The sequence below is a fragment of the Lepidochelys kempii genome, chromosome 6 (genome assembly GCF_965140285.1).
Source record: "Lepidochelys kempii isolate rLepKem1 chromosome 6, rLepKem1.hap1, whole genome shotgun sequence".
Taxonomy (NCBI): Eukaryota; Metazoa; Chordata; order Testudines; family Cheloniidae; genus Lepidochelys; species Lepidochelys kempii.
In genome coordinates, this window is record NC_136385.1 from 71,308,329 (window position 1) to 71,328,576 (window position 20,248).

The following is a 20,248-nucleotide window of genomic DNA, read 5'->3' on the forward strand; positions in this document are numbered from 1 at the left end:
GTTTGCATATACATTTTTTCCACAAAGGTGTATGCACAAAGTTTGCTGGTGCACCTCAAACACTTGCCATTGATAATCTGGCCACATCTGTGTCTCATTTTCCCCACTGTGAAAGAGGTATAACACTTTGCCTTCATGGTAGAGGTGTTATGAGGCCCTATAGTATTTATAAAGTACTTTGATCTCCTCAGAAAAGGGGAGTATATAAGTGCAAAGTTGGTGTTATAGAGTGCCAGGCACCAACAGTGAAAAGGTCAAGCGAAAGCAGCAAATACTGGATACTGATGTGAAGGGAAAGAGCTGGGGCACTCAAAATTAATTCTAGGGGTTTAATACCCTAAAAGAGACCTTTCTTACAATGAGATCCTCCAGATCTGGCCTTGTCCTTCTGCACAAGTTTTGATACAACAGTGTGTCCAAGATCCTGCTAGTATATTGCAGGCAGTAACAATAAAACCAGTCCCTGTAGCTTAACTTGCTATCTGAAAGAGCATCTTCTTGAGTAAAAGGGCTAAAAGCTAATCCTTTGTGCCCCTGCACCTATTACTGAGCACAAATGGTGCTTACACAGGTCTGCAGCCTAGAATATGTGGAAACAGTGAAGGACATGATATCATCCAGAATTGAATTTCTTGAGATTGACCCCCAAAGGAACAGTTTATTTTATAGTGCAATCTGCAGTTAGAGTTTATCAGATTGAAGGAGAGACATTAACATTGTGAGGGAAATAACTGTATTTTTAATTGGTAGTTTTTACTGAATACCTCAGACCTGGAGACTTGGGTATCAGAAAAGCTTCCATTTGTGACCAGCAAAGACTATGGCAAAGATGAGGCTGCAACTCTGAAACTCCTCAAGAAACACAAGGTAACTGAGTGTTATTGCCAAGGTAATTATTCTTGAGGAATGTAGCATAGACCATTCAGAGACTATAGTGGTCCCTCCTAGTCAGGGGAGCCTGCTTGGGACGAACTGTAGGAAAGATCCTGACTTAAAGGGTTTGAAGATTGAGTGTCTGTCTTTGGAGAAGGCTGGCTCTTATAGATAAAGCAATGGTTTAATGGCAAATTTTTCTTGGTCTTTGTGTGTCATTCCTTGGAATAGCAGAGTCTAGGAGTGACACAGAGGTAGTTCACAGGCCCTGGGAGTAAAAGAAATGTCTCACATTGTTTAACACCATTAATTCTGACTGATTAAAGAGCGATGATGCAGGCTGCTGAGGACTTCTCAGTCTGTCTCAACTTAAAGTATGTTCAGGATGCAGGATGTTGAGGGCAGGGGCTATAAAGCAAGGGGTGGGAGGAATGCAGGGACCATCCATTCTTTAACAGGGACATAAAGAACTTTTCATCCCCAAACCCAGTTCTGGGTGGTAGAAGTTTTAAAATGAAGAAACATGTAGAATGACGTCTCTCACTCCAAAGGAAGCCGGGCCATTCATCCCATGCCATTTTACACACACTGAGCATGAAAAGGATCTTTTTCAGATTAGGGGTGGAAAAATATTTTCTCTGTGTACCTTTAGAAATCCATTCATTTCTCTTTCTTTCCCCTAGTTCACTGGTGAGCAGCCGAAGGTTGCCCACCACTGCCCTGGTTGGTTTTCCCCAAAGTTAATGTCAGGGAAGGCTTCCTTCCTAAGCAGTGCCCTGCTTAAATTCTCTATGGTGGCAGCATGGTCTGCCAGATTGTCTGTCTGAAGCTTTCTACTGATCGGATCAACAAGGGGTCTGACTATCTAGAGGATTTTTTTAATTTTATTTTCAGTTGCTTGAAACTGACATGTCTGCAATTCAGAATTGATTTGTCTGTGTGCATTCACACTAATCCCTGGATCAGTACTGGAAGGACAAACTCAATGTACTGTTGCATCTGGAAAGAGCTTGACTTGGAAAACAAAACTGAGAGATCTGGAGTCTCATTTCTGTGAGCAAAGCACCAACTATGTCTTGCTGTGCAGTGTTTAGTCACAAAGGGAGATAGGGATGCCCTACTTTGCTCCAGAGTTGAAAACAGAGATAGATTAGTCATTATTCTGGGAATATCTTTCCCTTTCCAGCCATGTAGCAGGCCTCTCTAGTTGTGTTTATTTGCTTAGGCGTTGTATTTTTTATGAAAAAGTTAGTAAAAATATTAACTAAGAATGTTTGTGTCAGGGAAAGCCTGTATCCTGCTTTGGAAATCTGGACTTCTCCTTTTGGTGCCTCACTGGTCATGGCTGACGCTGCTGCCAAGGTTAATGGACTGTAGGGACTGGGTAACTTACTCTGCTATTTTTTTTCTTGCTATCAGGCATTGGAACATGAAATTGAGGTTTACAAGAATTTGATGCTAGAGCTGGGTAAAACTGCCAAAACCCTTCCTCTCCCTGGCTCCATCCAGTTTGATGAGGTTGATGCCCCACAGGAACAAGTTCACTCTAAGCTCCGGGAGTTACTGGAGCTGGCCACAGCAAGGTATGGGCTAGAAAAATAATTGTCTCTACTACCTGCCTCTTCTGGGTCCCTTAATGCATCCTGGGTTTGATTCAAAGGCCATTGCAGGCAGTGGAGTCTTTCCACTGATCTCAGTGGGCTTTGGATCATGCCCCATATCTCTTCTGTCTGTTTCATTGTGAGATCTCCAGGAAATGGACTGTCTATATTTGTATCCTGTGCAGTACTGAGGTGCTACACAAATAATTATAAAAAAAAGAACTGTACATTTGTTGCACCTGAGCTGTTCAATAAGATTTCTTTACTATTGAAGATGCTAATTCCTCCCATTTCCCCTTTTCTGTTCTTCATCCTCGAGCAAAGTGATTTTGGATTCTGGATTATCTCACATACTTATTCATCTGCCTGCTTGTTGGAGTCTAACTTCACAGGTGGAACAAAGGAATTGTATTTCTGGAAGTGGTGCCTATTGTTTTCTTGGTGCGTTACCCAAATGGACAGATGTAATGATAGAATTACACCTTCCCTTAAGACTGAGGATTTGTTAATACAAGAGGGCTTTCATCCTGTAATATTAGTCACTTCCCCCATTTATGACTAGATGCTCAAAACCAAGAGAGCTGGATTATGCCTAAGATTTTTAGACTCTCCAAATTTAGCACTAGGAAGAAGCAAATATATACCTGAATTGTTTAATTTCTTGCCCCACAGAAATGTCGTTCAGAGAGAGCCAGGAAGTTCGTAAGATTAGTAATGAGACATGCCTAGTTGAAAGTTGGAATTTACAGAGGCACAGGAAGTTCTGATACGTCAACAATTGTTTTCAGCCTGATTCCTCACAAAAAAGTTGAAACATTGAAATTGTTCATGGAATGGAAAGTTCAGAAAAAAATGAATTGTCAAATATTTGGTTTTGGTGTGATGGGCAGAATAGCAATGATTTGTTTGGTCTCATTTTGACATTGAACAGTGTGAGCGTGAGCTGCTCTGGTGCCTCATCTGGTCTTCACTGGCTGGACTATGTCTCCCAGGATGCACAGTTGTGATTCAAACAGAGGAGAGACAGCAGTGCATCACTGGGAGATTTATCTTCAGGAAGAACACCAAATATTGGGAGACTTGCAATAAAGTCCCAAGAGTTGGGGGAATACTGCCATTTCCATGGTTCTGATTGGCCAGGCACATTAACAGCTGGAAAGTTGGTCTATTTTATCTCCACCTAGTCCTTAAAAGATGTTTGACTGTACCACTAGAGACCTAAACAATCTGGCAATCTTTGCTCAGGGAAGTGCAGCGAATTGTGGGAATGTTGCTTGTTGGGCAACATTAGCAGAGCTACGTAAGGTGATTTTCCCAGCACTTGCCTCGCTGAGCCTCACTCTATGTAGTGTGGATTTCCTTCTCACTTTCGTAAGTATCGCATTTATCCGTAGAAATAAAAATGATCAGGAAAAAATGGAGGGAATTTTCCTGTGCTGTGGCTAGTATCCGGGCAGAGCAAAGCTCAGTTAGCCAATGCTGGGGAATGGTAAAGAGGTTGACAGAGCTACAGGCTACCATCCTTCAAACTTGATTTCCAGTCTTTGGGGTTATTGTGAGAACTCTCAGATCATGAACCTAATTTTCTTTCTTGGAGAGAGCCCCTCATTCTCTTCCTTATTTTATGCATTGTGTAGATATTTATATTCCGATTTCTCCCTGTTGCTCTCTCTAAACAGAGGGAAGAAGCTAGATGAAACTCTTGGTCTGCATGAGTATCTGAGGGAGTATGAGGACCTGCAGGACTGGATCAATCAGCAGAGGCAGGTGGCCAGCTCTGATGATTATGGCAGTGATTATGAACATGTCCTGGTGAGCTAATGGTAACAAACACAAGCAAAGTTTACCTGATTTCATACTGTAAAAATGTCAGGTATGGAGTGTGACTGTGTATAAAGAAAAAAAAAGTCCTCTGACCACACGCTGCTAGTTGTCATCTCTCACCCTGCATTGGAACCCATACGGGGTATCATTAAGTAGTTATGACCCATACTCGATGGTGACCGCACCCTGAAAGGAATCTTTCCCCAATCCCCTCTTCCAGCCTTCCAACAACCCTTGAATCTCTCCAAGGTCATCATCAGAAGCAAGCTCCCCACAGAGTAGTACCCACCAACTCAAAGTGGCACCAGACCCTCCCAGAATAGCAGATGCAAAACCTGCAAGACATATTTCCACTGCTACAATGATCAACACCCCCCACAACACACCTTTTAAGATCCGGGGGTCTACATATGCCTATCACAACATGTGCTGTACCTCAGGCAGTGCACCATACGACCCAATAACAGCTATGGGGGTGAAACCAGACAGCCACTTTGCTTTCAAATGAATTTACACAGAAAAATGATAACAGACAAGATCACCACATCACCCGTGGGCAAACACTTTTCACGAAACAGTCACTCCATATCTGACCTCTCAGTCCTCATCCTCAAAGGAAACCTGCACAACACTTTTAAAAGACAAGCCTGGGAGCTTAAATTCATAACTTTGTTAGACATGAAAAATCATAGACTGACTACTAGAGACACTGGATTTATGGCTGATTACAACAATCTATAACCCACTGACCCACCTTTGTCCTCCAACTTCAGAAGTATTAACTGCCCACTTCACCTTGAATGGTCTCTTGCAACATGTTGACTCCTTATGTTAAACAATCTGTTTCACCTTGTGTTTAGCTGTGACACTCTGAGTACCTTTCCCAGACCTAAATAAGAGCTCTTGTGTAAGCTGGAAAGCTTGTATCTTTCACCAGCAGAAGTTGGTCCAATAAAAGATGTTACCTCATCTATTTTGTCTCTGTAAAGTATGTCATAGTTAGTGAAAATCATGACAGCAGTATGGATGGGGGTAGAAGAGAGGAGAGGAATGAAGGTAATAAAATAAGGAATAACGCTGATCAAGAGAAAATGCAAATGAGCTATTAAAAGAAAAAATAACAACACTTAGAAAATAAAAGTTTCATTGGCTGTAACAGGCTGGCAGGGTTGACTAACACGTCCACCCTATTACAAGAGGAGCTGGCTAAAAAAGAGCTAAGTGAGTGTTGACTCCTGTTAAAAGAGGTTGGGAGTAGTCCTCGGAGGAAGGGGTAAGTGAAATGAGCTAGGCCTGAGAAGAAGGTTTACATCAGAATTGTGAAGGAAGCCTGAGGCGAAGGCTTCAGATGGGAGGGTTTTCTGTATAACTGTTCAAAACTATTTGTTGTGAGACTTTGTTTTCTGAAACACTGGTATTTTGCGTGGCTGATTAAGTTATATTCATTAGGGTTGACCTTGGTAGGAGTGGCTTTCATTCAGTGCCTAGCTGACAGAAGTCTACATCACAAAAACCACCGACACAGTTGGCACTGTAGTTGTTAGAGCATGGATTGAATAGACCATGGAGACTGAGCTATGTCCCATCCTAAGTGGGGTTCACTTACCATAACATGCTTGTGCTGTACCCTGTTTGGAGAATAAAGAGTGGACTTTGGTCAATCACTGAATTTTATTATAATGGAAAATTTTTCCAAGGGAAATAACTGAAGCAATAGCATTAAAGACAGTTACAGTTTAGTAACACTTAAGTGCTGAAGAGGTCTTGTGTAGGCCTTCTGCACAAGGGTGATGTTCACCATTAGGAGATTACTACTACTTAGAGGATAGTCCTAATTGGTATACGAGAGGTAGACTAGATGACCCATGAGGGATTTTCTAGCCCTGACAGTCACTGCATGGTTATGTCATTTACGTCATACTATTTCATAATATACAGTCCATTCCTTCCAAGGTTCTCAAAGTGCATCGTGAACATTAATGAATGATTTTCAATTGGTGATGAGCCAGAATTGGAACTCTGACTCCAACTCCTGCCACAAACATTTTCAACAGGAGTTTTGGAATTGATTACAGGACTGGATCTGTGCACAGTGACTTGGGTCTGTCTCTGTAATGAGTCATACTGGAACACTGAATCCTAAAATGCCTATGCTTTGGGAAATTGAGATTTGGATCCACTCCCAGTGCTGAGCATTGTGGCTCAGGTCCACTCTATATTTTGATCACCAGATACTTAAAGTAGTGTCCATTTAATAGATTTTGGTCACAAATATTAATGGGTAGACATCTAACTACCTATCTTCATCTACCATTGAAGTCTGTAGGAGCTGTTAGGTGCTCACCACTCTTGAAAATCAAGCCACTCATTTAGGCCACTCACTTTATATACCCCTTTTAAAAAAACCTTGGCTTGTGCAAAATTGTGTCCACAAACATGGAGGTTGGACTGAGGCGGACTGAAAATTTAGCACTGAATATACATGTGTATTCATACCTTATGTGTATATTATTTAATAATATGAACTCAATTTAATTTTCATTGTATGTTTGCAATAAGTTAGATCGGGTGTCCAGTTATTTTTTATTTTGGGATGCTTCTACCATTTGCAATATGCTCTCTGCCTCTACCTGCATCGTAGAGCTAGCAACATTCTTTCATTTTTCTAGCTAATCTATAGACCTTTTTGGTCTTTTAGAGCAAAATTATTTACTCACAGTCAAGCTTCATGTCCCTAAGGTCACCTGCCAATTGCTTGCCGTTAGGCTATATTCAGTAGGCTGCTGAGCAGATATCCACATGGAACAGTAGCTTCCCAAACCAAGTCTGATCCCTGTTTTTTGTTCCTCTTTCAAAAGCATCTTTGTGCCAAATATGATACGTTCCAGCACCAGATGGAAATGGCTGCTAAGAGAGTTGCAGCTTACCAGCAGCTGGCAGAGAACTTGTTGGACCACGGGCATTCGGAATCCAGACAGATCCAGCAGAGGCAGAAGGAGCTACGGTAAGAGACTAGTGGTGGCTCTTTTCTTCATTCTTCTTTCAGTTCCTACCTCGGGGGACCAAATGGGAAGAAATCCAGGAAAGTGGAAGACATGCCCACACAATTCATTAGTTAATAAATGTACGACAATGAGGACCAGAAAGGAGATGTGGCTTGTTCTGAAATGATGCCAGTGGCAACTTCATTGGCACGGGACAGCCAACATGCTTTATTCTTTAAAAAAATCATCATAGTATCAGCTTTCTGATTTGGCAGCTCGTGCAGTGGACCAGAGACCTTTAACAAGCAGTATCAGTGAGAGTCCTGTGTCATTTTAAAGGGAATCATTTAACTGGGCTGCTAGGAGGTTAGTTGTGTCTTTATGATCCAGTTGGCATGGTCAGTGAATAGAGCACTCGACTGGGATTCAGACCTAGGTTCTCTTCCCAGCTCTGCCACTGCCTGCTGGATGATCTTGGGCAAGTCATTCCCCCCACTCTGTGCCTCAGTTTCCCCAGCTTTGAAATGAGGATCATGAAGCTGACCTCCTTTATAAAATACTTGGAGACCTATTGAGAAAAGTGCTATGAAAGTGCTAGGTATAAAAAAAGTCAAAACATTGAAATTGTTCATGGATCAGATAAAAACTGTGGTTGAATTGAGCTGAACTAGGCTGGTATTCCACAGAGGCACATAATTTCTGCAGAATGTTACCTTTCACTTAAAAAGAATGGAGGCCCTGGATTCTCAGTTACACTAGGGCCTCTTTACCCTGCCACCAAGGTGTAAGGGGGCCTTAGCATAAATGAGAAGTCAGGACTACCTTGCTATTACTAGTGGTTGTGAAGACAACCTTCCAAACATGAATGAATCTAATGCAGCCTTTCAGAATCTGACAGTTAGAGTTAATATCATGGAGACGTGCGAGCTGCCCCATTCATCTCAGTGCATGGTAACACTGAAGGCTAATAGGGACTATTTAAATGTCAGCATTGTTCACAGTCTCTCTGCTGATTATCTGAAACATCAAGCTGCTCCAGGATTGTGGCGGGAGCTTAAGCAGAGTAACACCACTCTTTTTCCTCCCCTCTCTCACTCTCCATCTGTAGTCACACAGACAGATTTAGTTTTTCTGAGCATTCTAAAAAAATAATGTTTTTCTGTTTGAGTGTGTTCATTCTTCAGGTATGCTCACAAGCCCTCCTTTTATACATACTCATCTGACTTTGTCATGCTTCTAATTTTACCTTTTAGGCTCTCCCTCCCTGGTTCTCATATTTTCATTCTCCTGTTGTGGACTATGATACACATGAGATGGGCCCTTCGCCTACCCGCAAACCAAAATCCAGTCCAGGAAGTAGAAATCTGAATCTCTTAGAAATTTAATAGCACCTAAACCATTTGGCTTCAATCATCCTATTACACATTACAAATAAAATGTAAAAAAGCCTGCTGTGGCATAAACTGCTCACAAAAATACAGTGCAACTGAGTGGGAGATTTACCTTTTATTTTTGTTGACTGCCTTTCTGTTGCTACCTCCTTTGGATCCTACTATGGCATGTATTTGAATAGCCTACATTTGACCTTGACAGGAACTGTTGTAAGATTGACTCAGTGATGGGAAACACTCACTGTTGCAAGGGAATCGCCTCACCCAGGCATGGTGGCTGAAGCAAGAGACTAAACAGGGGTCTTTTTAAAATTGTTGCTCCTCCTATTCATCTTATTTGTCTCCATTTCACACCCTTGCATGGTCTGTTTCTCCATGGCCCTTTGCAGGAACTCCTGGGAAGAGTTGTTGGAGATGACCTGGTTACGAGGCGAGCGACTGAAGGATGCGGAGGCAATTCACAAGAGTTACCAAGACCTGACAGATGCCCTCACCCACATTGAGGTAAAAATCATGGTGAAAAACATAGGAGGTGGGTCTTTAATTTCTGCCTAGTGCTGTAAGGGTCTCTAGGACACCCACCATTCCTACCTTTGGCTTGTTGAGTTTCCCTGCAGAAAAGACCCATACCTCACAAGCCACTCTGACCAGAAGTGCTGACAAAGACACCTGTGGAATCCCTCAAAGACTGAACTTGATCTGCTGGCAGGAGCAGCTGCTGGAGCTGTATAAGTCACTAAACACCTGCCAAGCTGTGTGAGCAGCAAGAGGCTGAGCCTGGACTAAATTGCCTCATATTGCAGCACATACTCTCATGCTAGTTCTAGTCCATCACGCCAGAGTAAAAAGGCCTTGTTGTTCACTGCCTCATTGGGCTCCCCTTTACAGCATTGGCTCTCTCTACACTAGAGAGAGTATTTTCCAACAAAAAGGCATCTCCTTAAGTGTGAATCAGAGGAGGAAATCCAACATGGCTTCCAATGAGCAAAGCAGTAGGATTTTGCTACTTTATGAGCTGGATTTTCCACTTACTCACACTGTCATAATTCTGTTGACTTAAATTGAGTTACTCCTGATTTGAGCTATTGTAAGTGAGTGGAGAATCCATCCCCTTATCTCACGAGATACTACCTGGGATTTTGAGAGACTGTGCATATGCGTAAACGTACTAGTAGTTAATTTTGTGACAAAAGTGCTGGACTGAAAGCTCTACAGGCCTAGACTCTTGGTTTATCCATAGGTTTGGGTCAGCCCAGCCAGCGGCAATGTTTCCCTCAGGCTGCCCTGCTAATGGACCTCAATGGTAACCTGGATGTACTACACCTAAGGTTAGAATGGTCATTCCATAGTCATGACCATTCATTCGTTGGGCTCTCAGCTGAGACTGCGGCCAACCGGTGGCGGTTGTAATGATGGTTTGTAGGTTGCGAAGGCCTGTTGTCAAAGAAGTGGACTGAGACCCTCAACTAATTACCAATGCCTCTTCTGAGTAGGTCATCAGGTGCCACTATAAGAGCTATTCAAGGCCTACCGTTGTCACAAGCCTGGTCAGACTTTTATTTCCATGGGCTGAGAGGTAGTCATGCATCATAGCACACAGTGCTACTTCTAGTCCATTTGGCCAGCCTAAAAGGTATTGTATGCCCCACTGCCTGATTGTGTTCATCTGTCTTTTCTAGAACATTACCATTTTACATGTTGAAAAGAATTCTTGGCAACCAAATGCAAGGGATTCTCCGAATAATTTTGTTTTTAAACCAAAAGGGTCAGTCCAGGGTAGATCTCAACATACTTGATGAATTGTCTGCTGCTCTGTGTGTCTCTGGATACCCCTTGTGTCAGTGGGTCATCTTTCTCTTACTCTTACCGCATGGGTCTTCAGTAGCCTGTGTACATAGAGCCTTCAGCACTTCAGTACAGACCTCTACCATTTCCGCTAAAGTTACTCCATTAAGTGGAGCAGTAGTAGGCTATTATCCTTTAGTGGCCTGACCACTAGGGGGAGCTGTAACACACACTGCCAGTGGGTTACACTCAGAATCCATATAATGTCTTAGGGCCAGATTCTGCAAGCTTTATATTGAGCAATACCTTTGAACAGTCCCCGTAAGAAGTCCTTACTTGCAGACAGGGCCGGATTTACACCTTATGCGCCCCTAGGCACAGCATCTTCAGCACCCTCCCTCCCCCTGCCTACAGCTGACCTTCATGTTTTCCGTAAAAAATGAAACAAAACAAAATATAAACACAGCCTCCCCAGGAAGGCACGAGACCCTCCGCCATGCACGGCGCTCTCAGCCCGAGCCAGGGCACAGCTCACCTACCCCAGGCGAGGTGCAAGGTGGGGACTGTACCTCTCCCCATGGCGAGCAGTTTCCCAGTTGTCTTCCATCCCTCCTACAGCATGACACGGCAGCCGTGCTCTGGCTCCGCCCGTGAATGGGGCACCAGTCATGCCCCTTCTTCTCCCTCCCCGGCAAGGGGTGGAGGCAGCAGGGTGGCCGAGATTGGAAAGGGGCTGGTACACTCCCAGCACTTTCAGCAGCCGCCCCACCTGGCCACAGCTCACAGCGCCCCCAGGCGGGTTGACTCAGACACTCACCCTGCTCCAGCCCCACACACTGGGCAGCCACCAACCCATGCCAGGAACCTGGCCGCCCGCAGGGGAGCTGTATATATTAACTTTTACCCCACTTTTAACTTTTAGGCACCCCTAGAATGCCAACGCCCCTAGGCATGTGCCTATTGTGCCTAATTGGAAATCCAGCCCTGCTTGCAGAGTAAGATAGGTCCCCTGTAACATGAGTAAAGCTCTCAGAAGTGGACTCTTAATGTTTGTGCCTTGGGGTGTTCATTAACAAAGCTCCTATTAACTCTTTCCTTGCTAGGAGAAGTCCAAGAGCATCCCCGATGACACTGCTAAGGACATGAGTGGCGTGCAGTCCCAGCTACGCAAACATGCGGCCCTTGAACACGAGCTCCTAGGGAATGAGCAGCAGGTGAGATCAGTCACTCACACTCTTTAATGTGCAGCCAACAGCCTGGATTCCAAGCCAGCTCCAGCAACGCTTTCCCACAATTAACTTGTCTGTCAGAGCCTGGAATGGTCTCCCTCAAAGCCTGCTCTTTCTTTTAATGTCTTTGAGTATCGGTGATAGGTATGAAGTGGGTGATTTAAAACATTAAAAACAAGACAGGCTTTATAATTCGGGCTGACTCTGAAATGGATCAGAAGGTTGATTCTGATAACCACTTGAAATGGGTGCTTATGCCAGGCTTATCCCTCCTGTCAAAAGCATCCCACTATTCATTGGATGCCTCTCTCGTCGGATGAGAGAGGCATCCAATGAATAGTGAGATGCTTTTTCCATTGCTGTGCCCAGCAATGGATTCACCAGCTGGTTAGAGGGAGTTATGGAAGGGGAGAGGGAGGTGGGAGCTCACTGGGATAGACTTTAGGAATTCTGACAGGTTTAGGAGGTTGGAGAGAGGAGGGCAAGTTGGGAATATGAGGCTGGGGCTTGTTATACAAACTTTTTAAAAGGCTCAGGTCACGAAAAGTGCTGTTATTCAGACAGAGTCCTGTTTTGTCCAAAGAGACATGCTTGGCTCTGGCTGTAAGAATGAAATTCATGCAGTTTGTCTCTTGGTAACCCAGTTTAATAAATGCAACATCAGAGTACTGACAATATGTTACATTGACATTACTAAGGCAGCATACCACTGAAAGGGCAAGGGCTTGACACCTAGACCTTGGGCTATCCATAAGGAATGGCACACTGGAATTAACCAAACCAGCTGCATGAGACCTTTAAAGGGAAATGAGGCAAGACAAATATCCATAAAGAACCTTTCAGAGTAACAGCCGTGTTAGTCTGTATTCGCAAAAAGAAAAGGAGTACTTGTGGCACCTTAGAGACTAACCAATTTATTTGAGCATGAGCATGCTCAAATAAATTGGTTAGTCTCTAAGGTGCCTCAAGTACTCCTTTTCTTTTTTCATAAAGAACCTATCTGTGATAAATCTAAACAGCCCCTATCCAAAACAGGGTAGGGACATTTGTTCTCCTGGGATAGTCATATCTGACACATCCCTCACCGCCTCCCATTTTTACAAATGGGACAGTGGAAAGAGGAGCTGTGACCTGAAATAGGTAATGAGACATTTGCACTGCTGTGATGAACCTCAGCAGACATCGGATGTCACTGTTACTGTCACTATAGTTATATGTGACTATAGCTGGCACAGGAGAAAACTTTCTTCTGAAGAGTGTAATTTGAATTCTGATGCCTTATGCAGTTGATATAGGTCTTATCATTTCTGTGATGCTAACTGGCCCTCCATGATCTTCCCCTTCTTAACCTGCATGATGACTTTCTCCCCACTGCAGCTGCAGGAGCTGATTGATGCTGCAGGCAGTGTGCTGGCCCGGTGCTCTGAGAGACAGGTGGCAGACCTGCAAGCGAAGCAGCAAGCAGTAGTGGAGAACTGGGAGTCCCTGAAGTCTAAAGTGGAACAGCGCAGGGAACATTTGGAACAGGCCTGCAAGCTTTACCAATTTCAAGCAGATGTGAGCACTCCTGCCTTTCTGTATTTTCATTGTCTATTAATGCACAAAGAAATCTGACTTCATGTTATGTGAGCATGAGCATGTGTGTCTGGCACACAGGTCTATGTGACAGAATGTGAGCGCAGACAGGTGTTTGTGCATGCCATTTGCTAAGTGTATGAGAGCTCACAGTTGTGAGTATATATTAGTAGATGGGGAAATATTGTGCCAGTGTGCAAGGGATGTTCATATGTGGACATATATGAGGGTGTATGTTTTGTAGGGCAACTGGCAGAAGTTGACATAAATGTGCAGGTGGAGAAGGAGGTAAACCTAATTTTCTCAGAGTGTGAGCACCTGCAAAATCCCATTGAAGTCGATCGTAATTGCTAATCCTCAGTATCTCTGCAAACCAACACCTGTCTGTCCATGTAAGCATGAGCGTTGATAAGGGAATGGACAAGTGGATGATTCTGTGGGTGTCATCTGTATGTGCATGTATATAGGGGAATGAGTGACAATGGACCATTTCAACATTTTGTTTCTAATCGGCAGTTTCAAAACAAAATATCAATTGGAATCAACTTCGGAAGTATTTTTGTTTTGACCCAAACCATTTTTTTCCAGTTCTGATTTAATAAGAAAAACTGAAAAATTCAGATTTGGTTGCAAATTAACCAAATATTTCGGGGGATTTCTTTGGTTCAGCCACTGAACTGAAAGATCAATTATTTGCTCAGCTCTAGGAATGACCCCACGGTGCTGTAGGCAGCTGGTGCAGAGGATAGCATGCTGAGTTCTGGCTCACTGCCAAATGCCCCCAAGTTCTGGTGAGCACAAAGGGTCATGCTGCTTCCCTTCTTTCTAGCTGTGCTGAGTGCTCTTCGGGGCCATTGAAATTATGTGAAAGGCAGTTGTAACAAATAAGAGGTAATATTTTTACTTTGTTGATTTCTAGATAAAGAGACAACTGTGTATTCATTTGTCCTGGTTCATGTTGTGAATCCTTTAATTTAAAGAAATCAAATAATCATTACTGTAGAAAGGGACTTCTCCTGGGTTATCTAGTGCTTCCCTCTGCATTGTGTCAGGTTTGATTTCATTGTGACTAAAGAGCAGGGCTGGCCCTAGTGACCACGGGTCCTATGACAGCAGAGGGCTCCAAATCTCTAGAGGAACCCTCAGTGGAAGCAGGGTTTAAAGTGCGTTTCATGGTTTAGTAAAGGGCATGGGCACCCATGTGCTGAAGTTTGCACTAGACTCTGTGTGGTTTCAGGCTTGCTCTGCTCAAGAGTCTCCTATAGATTGGAGTCTTTTCTGTCCTTGCATATTTCCAGCAATAGTTCAGTAAACCCCTGTGGCTGCTGGTTCATTCCAATGCTCTGAATAGCCCTAGATTTATGAAAAAAGAAAAGGAGGACTTGTGGCACCTTAGAGATTAACAAATTTATCTGAGCATAAGCTTTCGTGAGCTACAGCTCACTTCATCGTTTTTTTCCCAAACACTTAAATCTCAGTGAGCCGGAGATGTTTGCACTGTGTCAAGTGGGATGTCAGTGACTTGCGTGATAGCCAGCCCTGACTCTGAATTACAGCCGTGCAAGCTGAAATGAAATCTGCACACATGCACTGAAACGACCTCCTCAAAAATTATCATAGTTACTGGTGAGGGTCACGTACAAATCGTAGTCACTGGTCACGGCACACATTTATAATTGATTAAATTTTCAAAATGAAGCATCTGAGTGCAAAGCATGCAATCACGCATGCAAATGGAGCATGATTATTTATTTTCTGCGGTGGAGTTTTAGTACCCTGCAATAAAAGAGCATCCATGCAATGCTCTTCAGGCCTTTGACAATGTGTTTCAAGTACACTAATTAACAAATAGATCCATCCATATCCACAAGATCACCTCAGATAGCCCAGGGACAGTTTAAATATCACAAAAAGTTAAGTAATCTTCCCACGAGCATCCCATGCCCTCCTGTTTTTGACAGGAGCACAACCTTTATTGTACACTCAAATGAGAGATCAACAGTAAGTGGGCAGGTTGGGGTTCAATCAGTTAGGTGCACAAAACTGTGCTCACAGACATGTAGAATTATTTTTAGCTTTACAACTTTCCTCAGCCACATTCTGAAAATAATTCTCAGGTGTTTGGTGCGTGTTCTTGTACATCACTGCCCCAGCTGAGAGCTTCAAATGCTGTCTCCGAAATTCTAACTGTGACTATCTGCCTGCAGAATTTTGAAGAAAATCTGTATAGCACACTGCAGAGATGTCTGAAGGGCCACAGAAAACATCCTGTTATTGCTGATGAGACATTGCACAATGTTGTTGTGGTTCTGATGTTACAATAAAAGGCCTGTGGGTTTTTTAATACTGAAAGCAGATGTTCCTCTGAGCTTTTAGTACTCCCCTGTTGAGGTTCATAATAGCATTACAAGCCTTAATAGAATATTATCCTTGTTCTCTACAGCTGCATTATCTGTTATTTAAAGATGAACAATTATGCAGTGATGTACCAGTCTGACAACCTAAGCCGGAGACTAACCTGACCCTGGACTTTTTCTTGGGTTCCAGGTGTGGGACTATTTCTCCTGGACAGCAGAGATGATGAGGGAAATGAAGACTGAGGAGACAATCCGGGATATATCCACTAGCAGCCTGAGGCTTACCCAACACCAGCAGCTGTTGGCAGAGATCGAGGCACGAGAGGAAACATACAATCGGGTGGCACAGCTAGGACAGTCGCTGCTGCAGGAAGAGAAAATATCAAGAGAGGTCAATAGAAACCATTTAATAGCATATCTGGGTTCACAGTTGCATGCAGAACAGCTCAATACTGTCACAGATACCATTCTGTACTCAGGCTGGGCTTGGATACATAAACCCCCCCACACATATATGTCGTGATCCACACCCAACTCAGTAGAATATCTGCCTTTGACATACATGAATGTTCTTTCATACCACTTCATACATGAGGGTGGACCCATGTGGGAATCAACAAATACCTGCCAAAGCAGAGTTTGGGTTATCTGAGAACTTTGGGATCTTTTGAGCAATCGAGACAATGCTACTTACTTCCTGGATTGGATTTTTACAAGTTCTTGCCTTCCAGTTATGGCGCTACCTCCACACTAGACCAGACTGGGCAAATATACTGAAAAGGCTCAAACACATAAGAAAATCTAAAGGAATAACTGGCAAACTTTATGCAGCCCAAAAAACAAAAGAAAGATGGGAAGCGGAATCCTAGGGTCCTAGGACAAGCATCCTCTAAAATTCCCATACAACCACCAGTTTCTCATGTTGGAGGGTATTCCAATGTGTCTCCCATTCTTACAACCCAATAATCACCAACAAAATGAACTCCAACAGCTAACATCTCTGTTGGAAGGGATGTAGGCTAACTACCCTCCACCCATGCAATTGCTGGAGAGCAATACATTTTGATCATTTATATACAAAATCTTACAAAAAAAATTTGACATTCTCTTCAGTGAAACCTTGGCCCATTAGGTTGTATGGGACGCTCTCCTAAACCTTTAAAACAGAAGTTATGATAGGACACTTGTTCAAAATATTAACCACCGCTGCAATAAAATACATTGTCACAAAATAAAACCTTGTATTTGAGACATGGCTAGCAACAATGTAAGAAACTAAAGGGATAGCACAAATCACAGCTCTAATTTGACTGTCCTCAGATCTGCTTGAGGGTTGATAGACTTCAACCAATTCTCTGTTTACAACAAGCAAGAAACAAGGACAAATCATAATGGCTCAGAGCTAAAAACATGTACTGTACCTAGACAGGACATCAAACTGTCATTCAACTCCTTGTGAATGAGTGTACCTGGTGAAGGTCTAGCAGCTCATTTGGGGACCGGCTTGAAGCACAGGCTGTGTCCAGGTCAGGTGAGTCTTAAACACAAGACCCCCCGGACGCCCTCTGAACTTTGCTCTGTGCAGATCGTGTACCTTAGGATCAGGTTTTGCTGTTTCCAGAAGCATGAGCATCGTTCTTGTAGTTAATAAAAAGTGCCGTGCCTTCTCCTCTGACCAACCTATCTCTGAGTGCTTATTAAATATTGCAATGTGCACCTACCATAACTAGTAATCTTCCCAATTCCCAACCTGTGAAAGGCTTTGAACATACAAGTACAGTTGAAAGAATAAGAAGTCAATGCTGATAGTCGGAGGCCTGTGGACACCAACAGTTTTGGCAGTTGGAATACCATGTATTTCAACACGGATGCTCCATGTGTTCATACGCGCTTGCTTTATGGCACACAGCCCTGGTGCTGACACCTCATTCCAGTCTCTCTCCTTTCTGTGCCTACCGTGGGGCCATGGATAACGAGGAATAAATTCTGGAGAAGGAGCCTAAGAAACAGCTACTATTGCTTTATGTTTGGAATGGGCCCCAACATATGTACACAGACATACACTGTCACAAATATTCCTCCTCACATGAAACTGGACACCCCTCAGCTTCTCTGCCCTTATACAAGTGCTAACATTTATTCCTTCTCTCCCTTGTTTGATAACTTTGCCCAAAGTGCCATCGAAGAGGTCACTCCCAGCTCTGCTTTCTCCTACATGCCTTCCCCTAATCCCATGAGCTACAACAACTAAGACGGGTTTTCCTTTGTGTACCACCTTCAGATCCAGCAGAAGTTGTGGGCTTTGTTGGAAGAAAAGGATAATGTGTACCATCAATGGGAGCAGAAGAAGGAGTGGTTGGAGAAGATACACCGAGAACAAATGTTCTACCGGGATCATGGTCACTTGGAAAAGATCCTGAACACTCAGGAGGTGAGTGACCTTTGCTTCTGGTGAAATGCTTCCAGCCTAAAACTCATGTGACTGTAAAACTGTAACTGGGATTATATGAAGACCCAGAGTGCAGATGCATACAGGATACACTGAGGCAGGATGTCAGCACTTGAAATGTATTTCCTCACCAGGCCTAATGTTCCCTGCCATGAAAACTGTGGGTGCAATCTCAGATGTAGTTTTATATGGCTCTACACAAACTAACAGGTTGCCAGAATGCAGCAGGTATGCCAAGGGAGTGTTTTTTTCTCAACGACTCCCATACCCATCACAACTGAAGAGATGAATGGAACTGAAGCAAGTAGAATCTCAGGGTAGCTTCTCTTGCAGAGGTGATTTTATGAGACATTTCTTGTTAGTTAAATCTCTGAGATTGGTTACAGTGCAGCAGAATGGTTCCTGGCTTGTGTTGGACTTTGGTTAGATCTGTGCAAATGCTTCATACCTTGGTGCGAGTGGAACTTTCAGACGCAATTGAGCAGCAGCCAGCTTCCCTACAATGTGTGTGCCACAGAGTCAATGCACACACTTGGGAGCTGCATTGGCAGAGTGTCCCTGAGCTGTATTGTGCAACGATAGTTAACCCTTTGCAGTTCAGGGGCTTGGAGCCTCCACTTCTCAGTGCTGGTAGCGAATGAATTTCTGGGGAGAATTCCCAACATGTGGCTCTTTTGGCAGCTGTGGCCTGAGTTCTGAGTTTATGCTGTAACCCGAAGCCAGGAGAGTTTCACCTGGTTTCAGGTTTCTGTAGTAAAGTGTAGCACAGCTCTGCTGGCTATAAATTTGTATTTGTTGCTCAACTAACAAATGACACAGGTTGGAAAATACCTACCCTCAGTTCCTGCCAAGCGAAAAAGGACTGACTGACCCTGCTAACATCCCATGTGGATAACATCATCACAGGAAGCTCAGGCACTGCGAAAAGACTTTATTCAGGGTGAATTCTGGCTTCGGCATATTTTCTTAAGAGTGAAATGGAGATCAGCCAACACACAGATGTGTGCTTAAAAGGAAAATACAATATACCCATTTTCATAAAGACAATCTGCTGCTGAGAAACATTTCTTGCTCTGCCTACATTGAGAAATGCAGCTGAAAATAAGTGCTACAGATGAAATTGGCGTTTCTTATTCTATTGGTAAAGGCAGCCATTTTGATGAGAGGGGATACCCCAGCATAAGGGATTGCAAGGCAGTGTCTATGCTGCTTTATTACCGGTTCACTAATTTATTTCCCCTGAAAATGCATTGAGAGCTACAATAAATGTTGTTACCTCTTGTGGTGGGACAGATCTTCACTCCCGTCAGATCAGGAGCAACACCCACCATCTCCCAAAAGGGGTGCTAGAGAGGTATAGCCTACTAAGCCGCTACTATGTGTAACTATCTCAAAGGTGGTACGCACAGGATTGCTGATAAGAGGCTAGTCTTTCTCGTGCTCCCAATCACATTGCATGGGCAAGGGTTACAAAAGATTATACTGCTTTCACATGGAAGAAGTCAGTATACACCAATTCCAGTGGTTAGACTCGTGCAGACACCACCCAGTGCAGTTTAACTTTACTTATGTATCCATGTAAACTGGGTACTGCTGTAAGCAGATGAATAAACAGCCTAGGAGAGTCAAGTCCACCATCCACAGAACAGGTGAAGTACAATGCAGGCCAAGCTTCCACTGACTGCCTTGCTAGCATACCTGAACCCTGATTCAGAGCATTGTAGCAGGCAGTTCAGTCCTCAACCTTTCTCTGGAGACTGCCAAAGGTGCCAGTTGTGATATTGGTTTCTCTGTTGTGGATACCTATTCACAGAACTGGCTCCTTTGCTTCCTTCTCCCTCCACCCAGCGCATGTTAGGGTTGGGGTAGAGTTGCTGCAGCACAAACGGGGTTGGGGGACAATATCACTAGGGTGCTATAATTTGTGCAGAGGCTGGGGCAGAGAATTGGAGAGCCATAACTGGCTGTCTGACAGCCCGCCTGTCCCTGCACTCAGCAGAAACTGAGCACAGCAGAGAATCTGCCCTAGATGATTTAAAAGAACACTCTTGGTGTGGAAGGAAGAATTTTGAAAATATTTATTTCTCCTTATTTCTTATACTAGTCCCTTGGAAACTTAAATGTGAGACATTCACTAAAATGTTTTTTTTCATTCTTGGTGTATTTACACAGGTTTATTA

General features: G+C 43.5%; 1 protein-coding gene across 1 annotated transcript in view; it reads left to right on the plus strand.

Moving 5' to 3' along the window:
* SPTBN5 (spectrin beta, non-erythrocytic 5) overlaps positions 1-20,248 on the plus strand; it is a 149,915-nt gene that overhangs the window by 51,299 nt on the left and 78,368 nt on the right. The window contains exons 28-36 of the mRNA XM_073350339.2: positions 751-867; positions 2,293-2,456; positions 4,154-4,286; positions 7,157-7,302; positions 9,063-9,177; positions 11,562-11,672; positions 13,065-13,244; positions 15,810-16,010; positions 17,901-18,050. Of these exons, the coding sequence (XP_073206440.2) occupies positions 751-867; positions 2,293-2,456; positions 4,154-4,286; positions 7,157-7,302; positions 9,063-9,177; positions 11,562-11,672; positions 13,065-13,244; positions 15,810-16,010; positions 17,901-18,050 (1,317 nt within the window). The remainder of the gene's footprint in view (positions 1-750; positions 868-2,292; positions 2,457-4,153; positions 4,287-7,156; positions 7,303-9,062; positions 9,178-11,561; positions 11,673-13,064; positions 13,245-15,809; positions 16,011-17,900; positions 18,051-20,248) is intronic.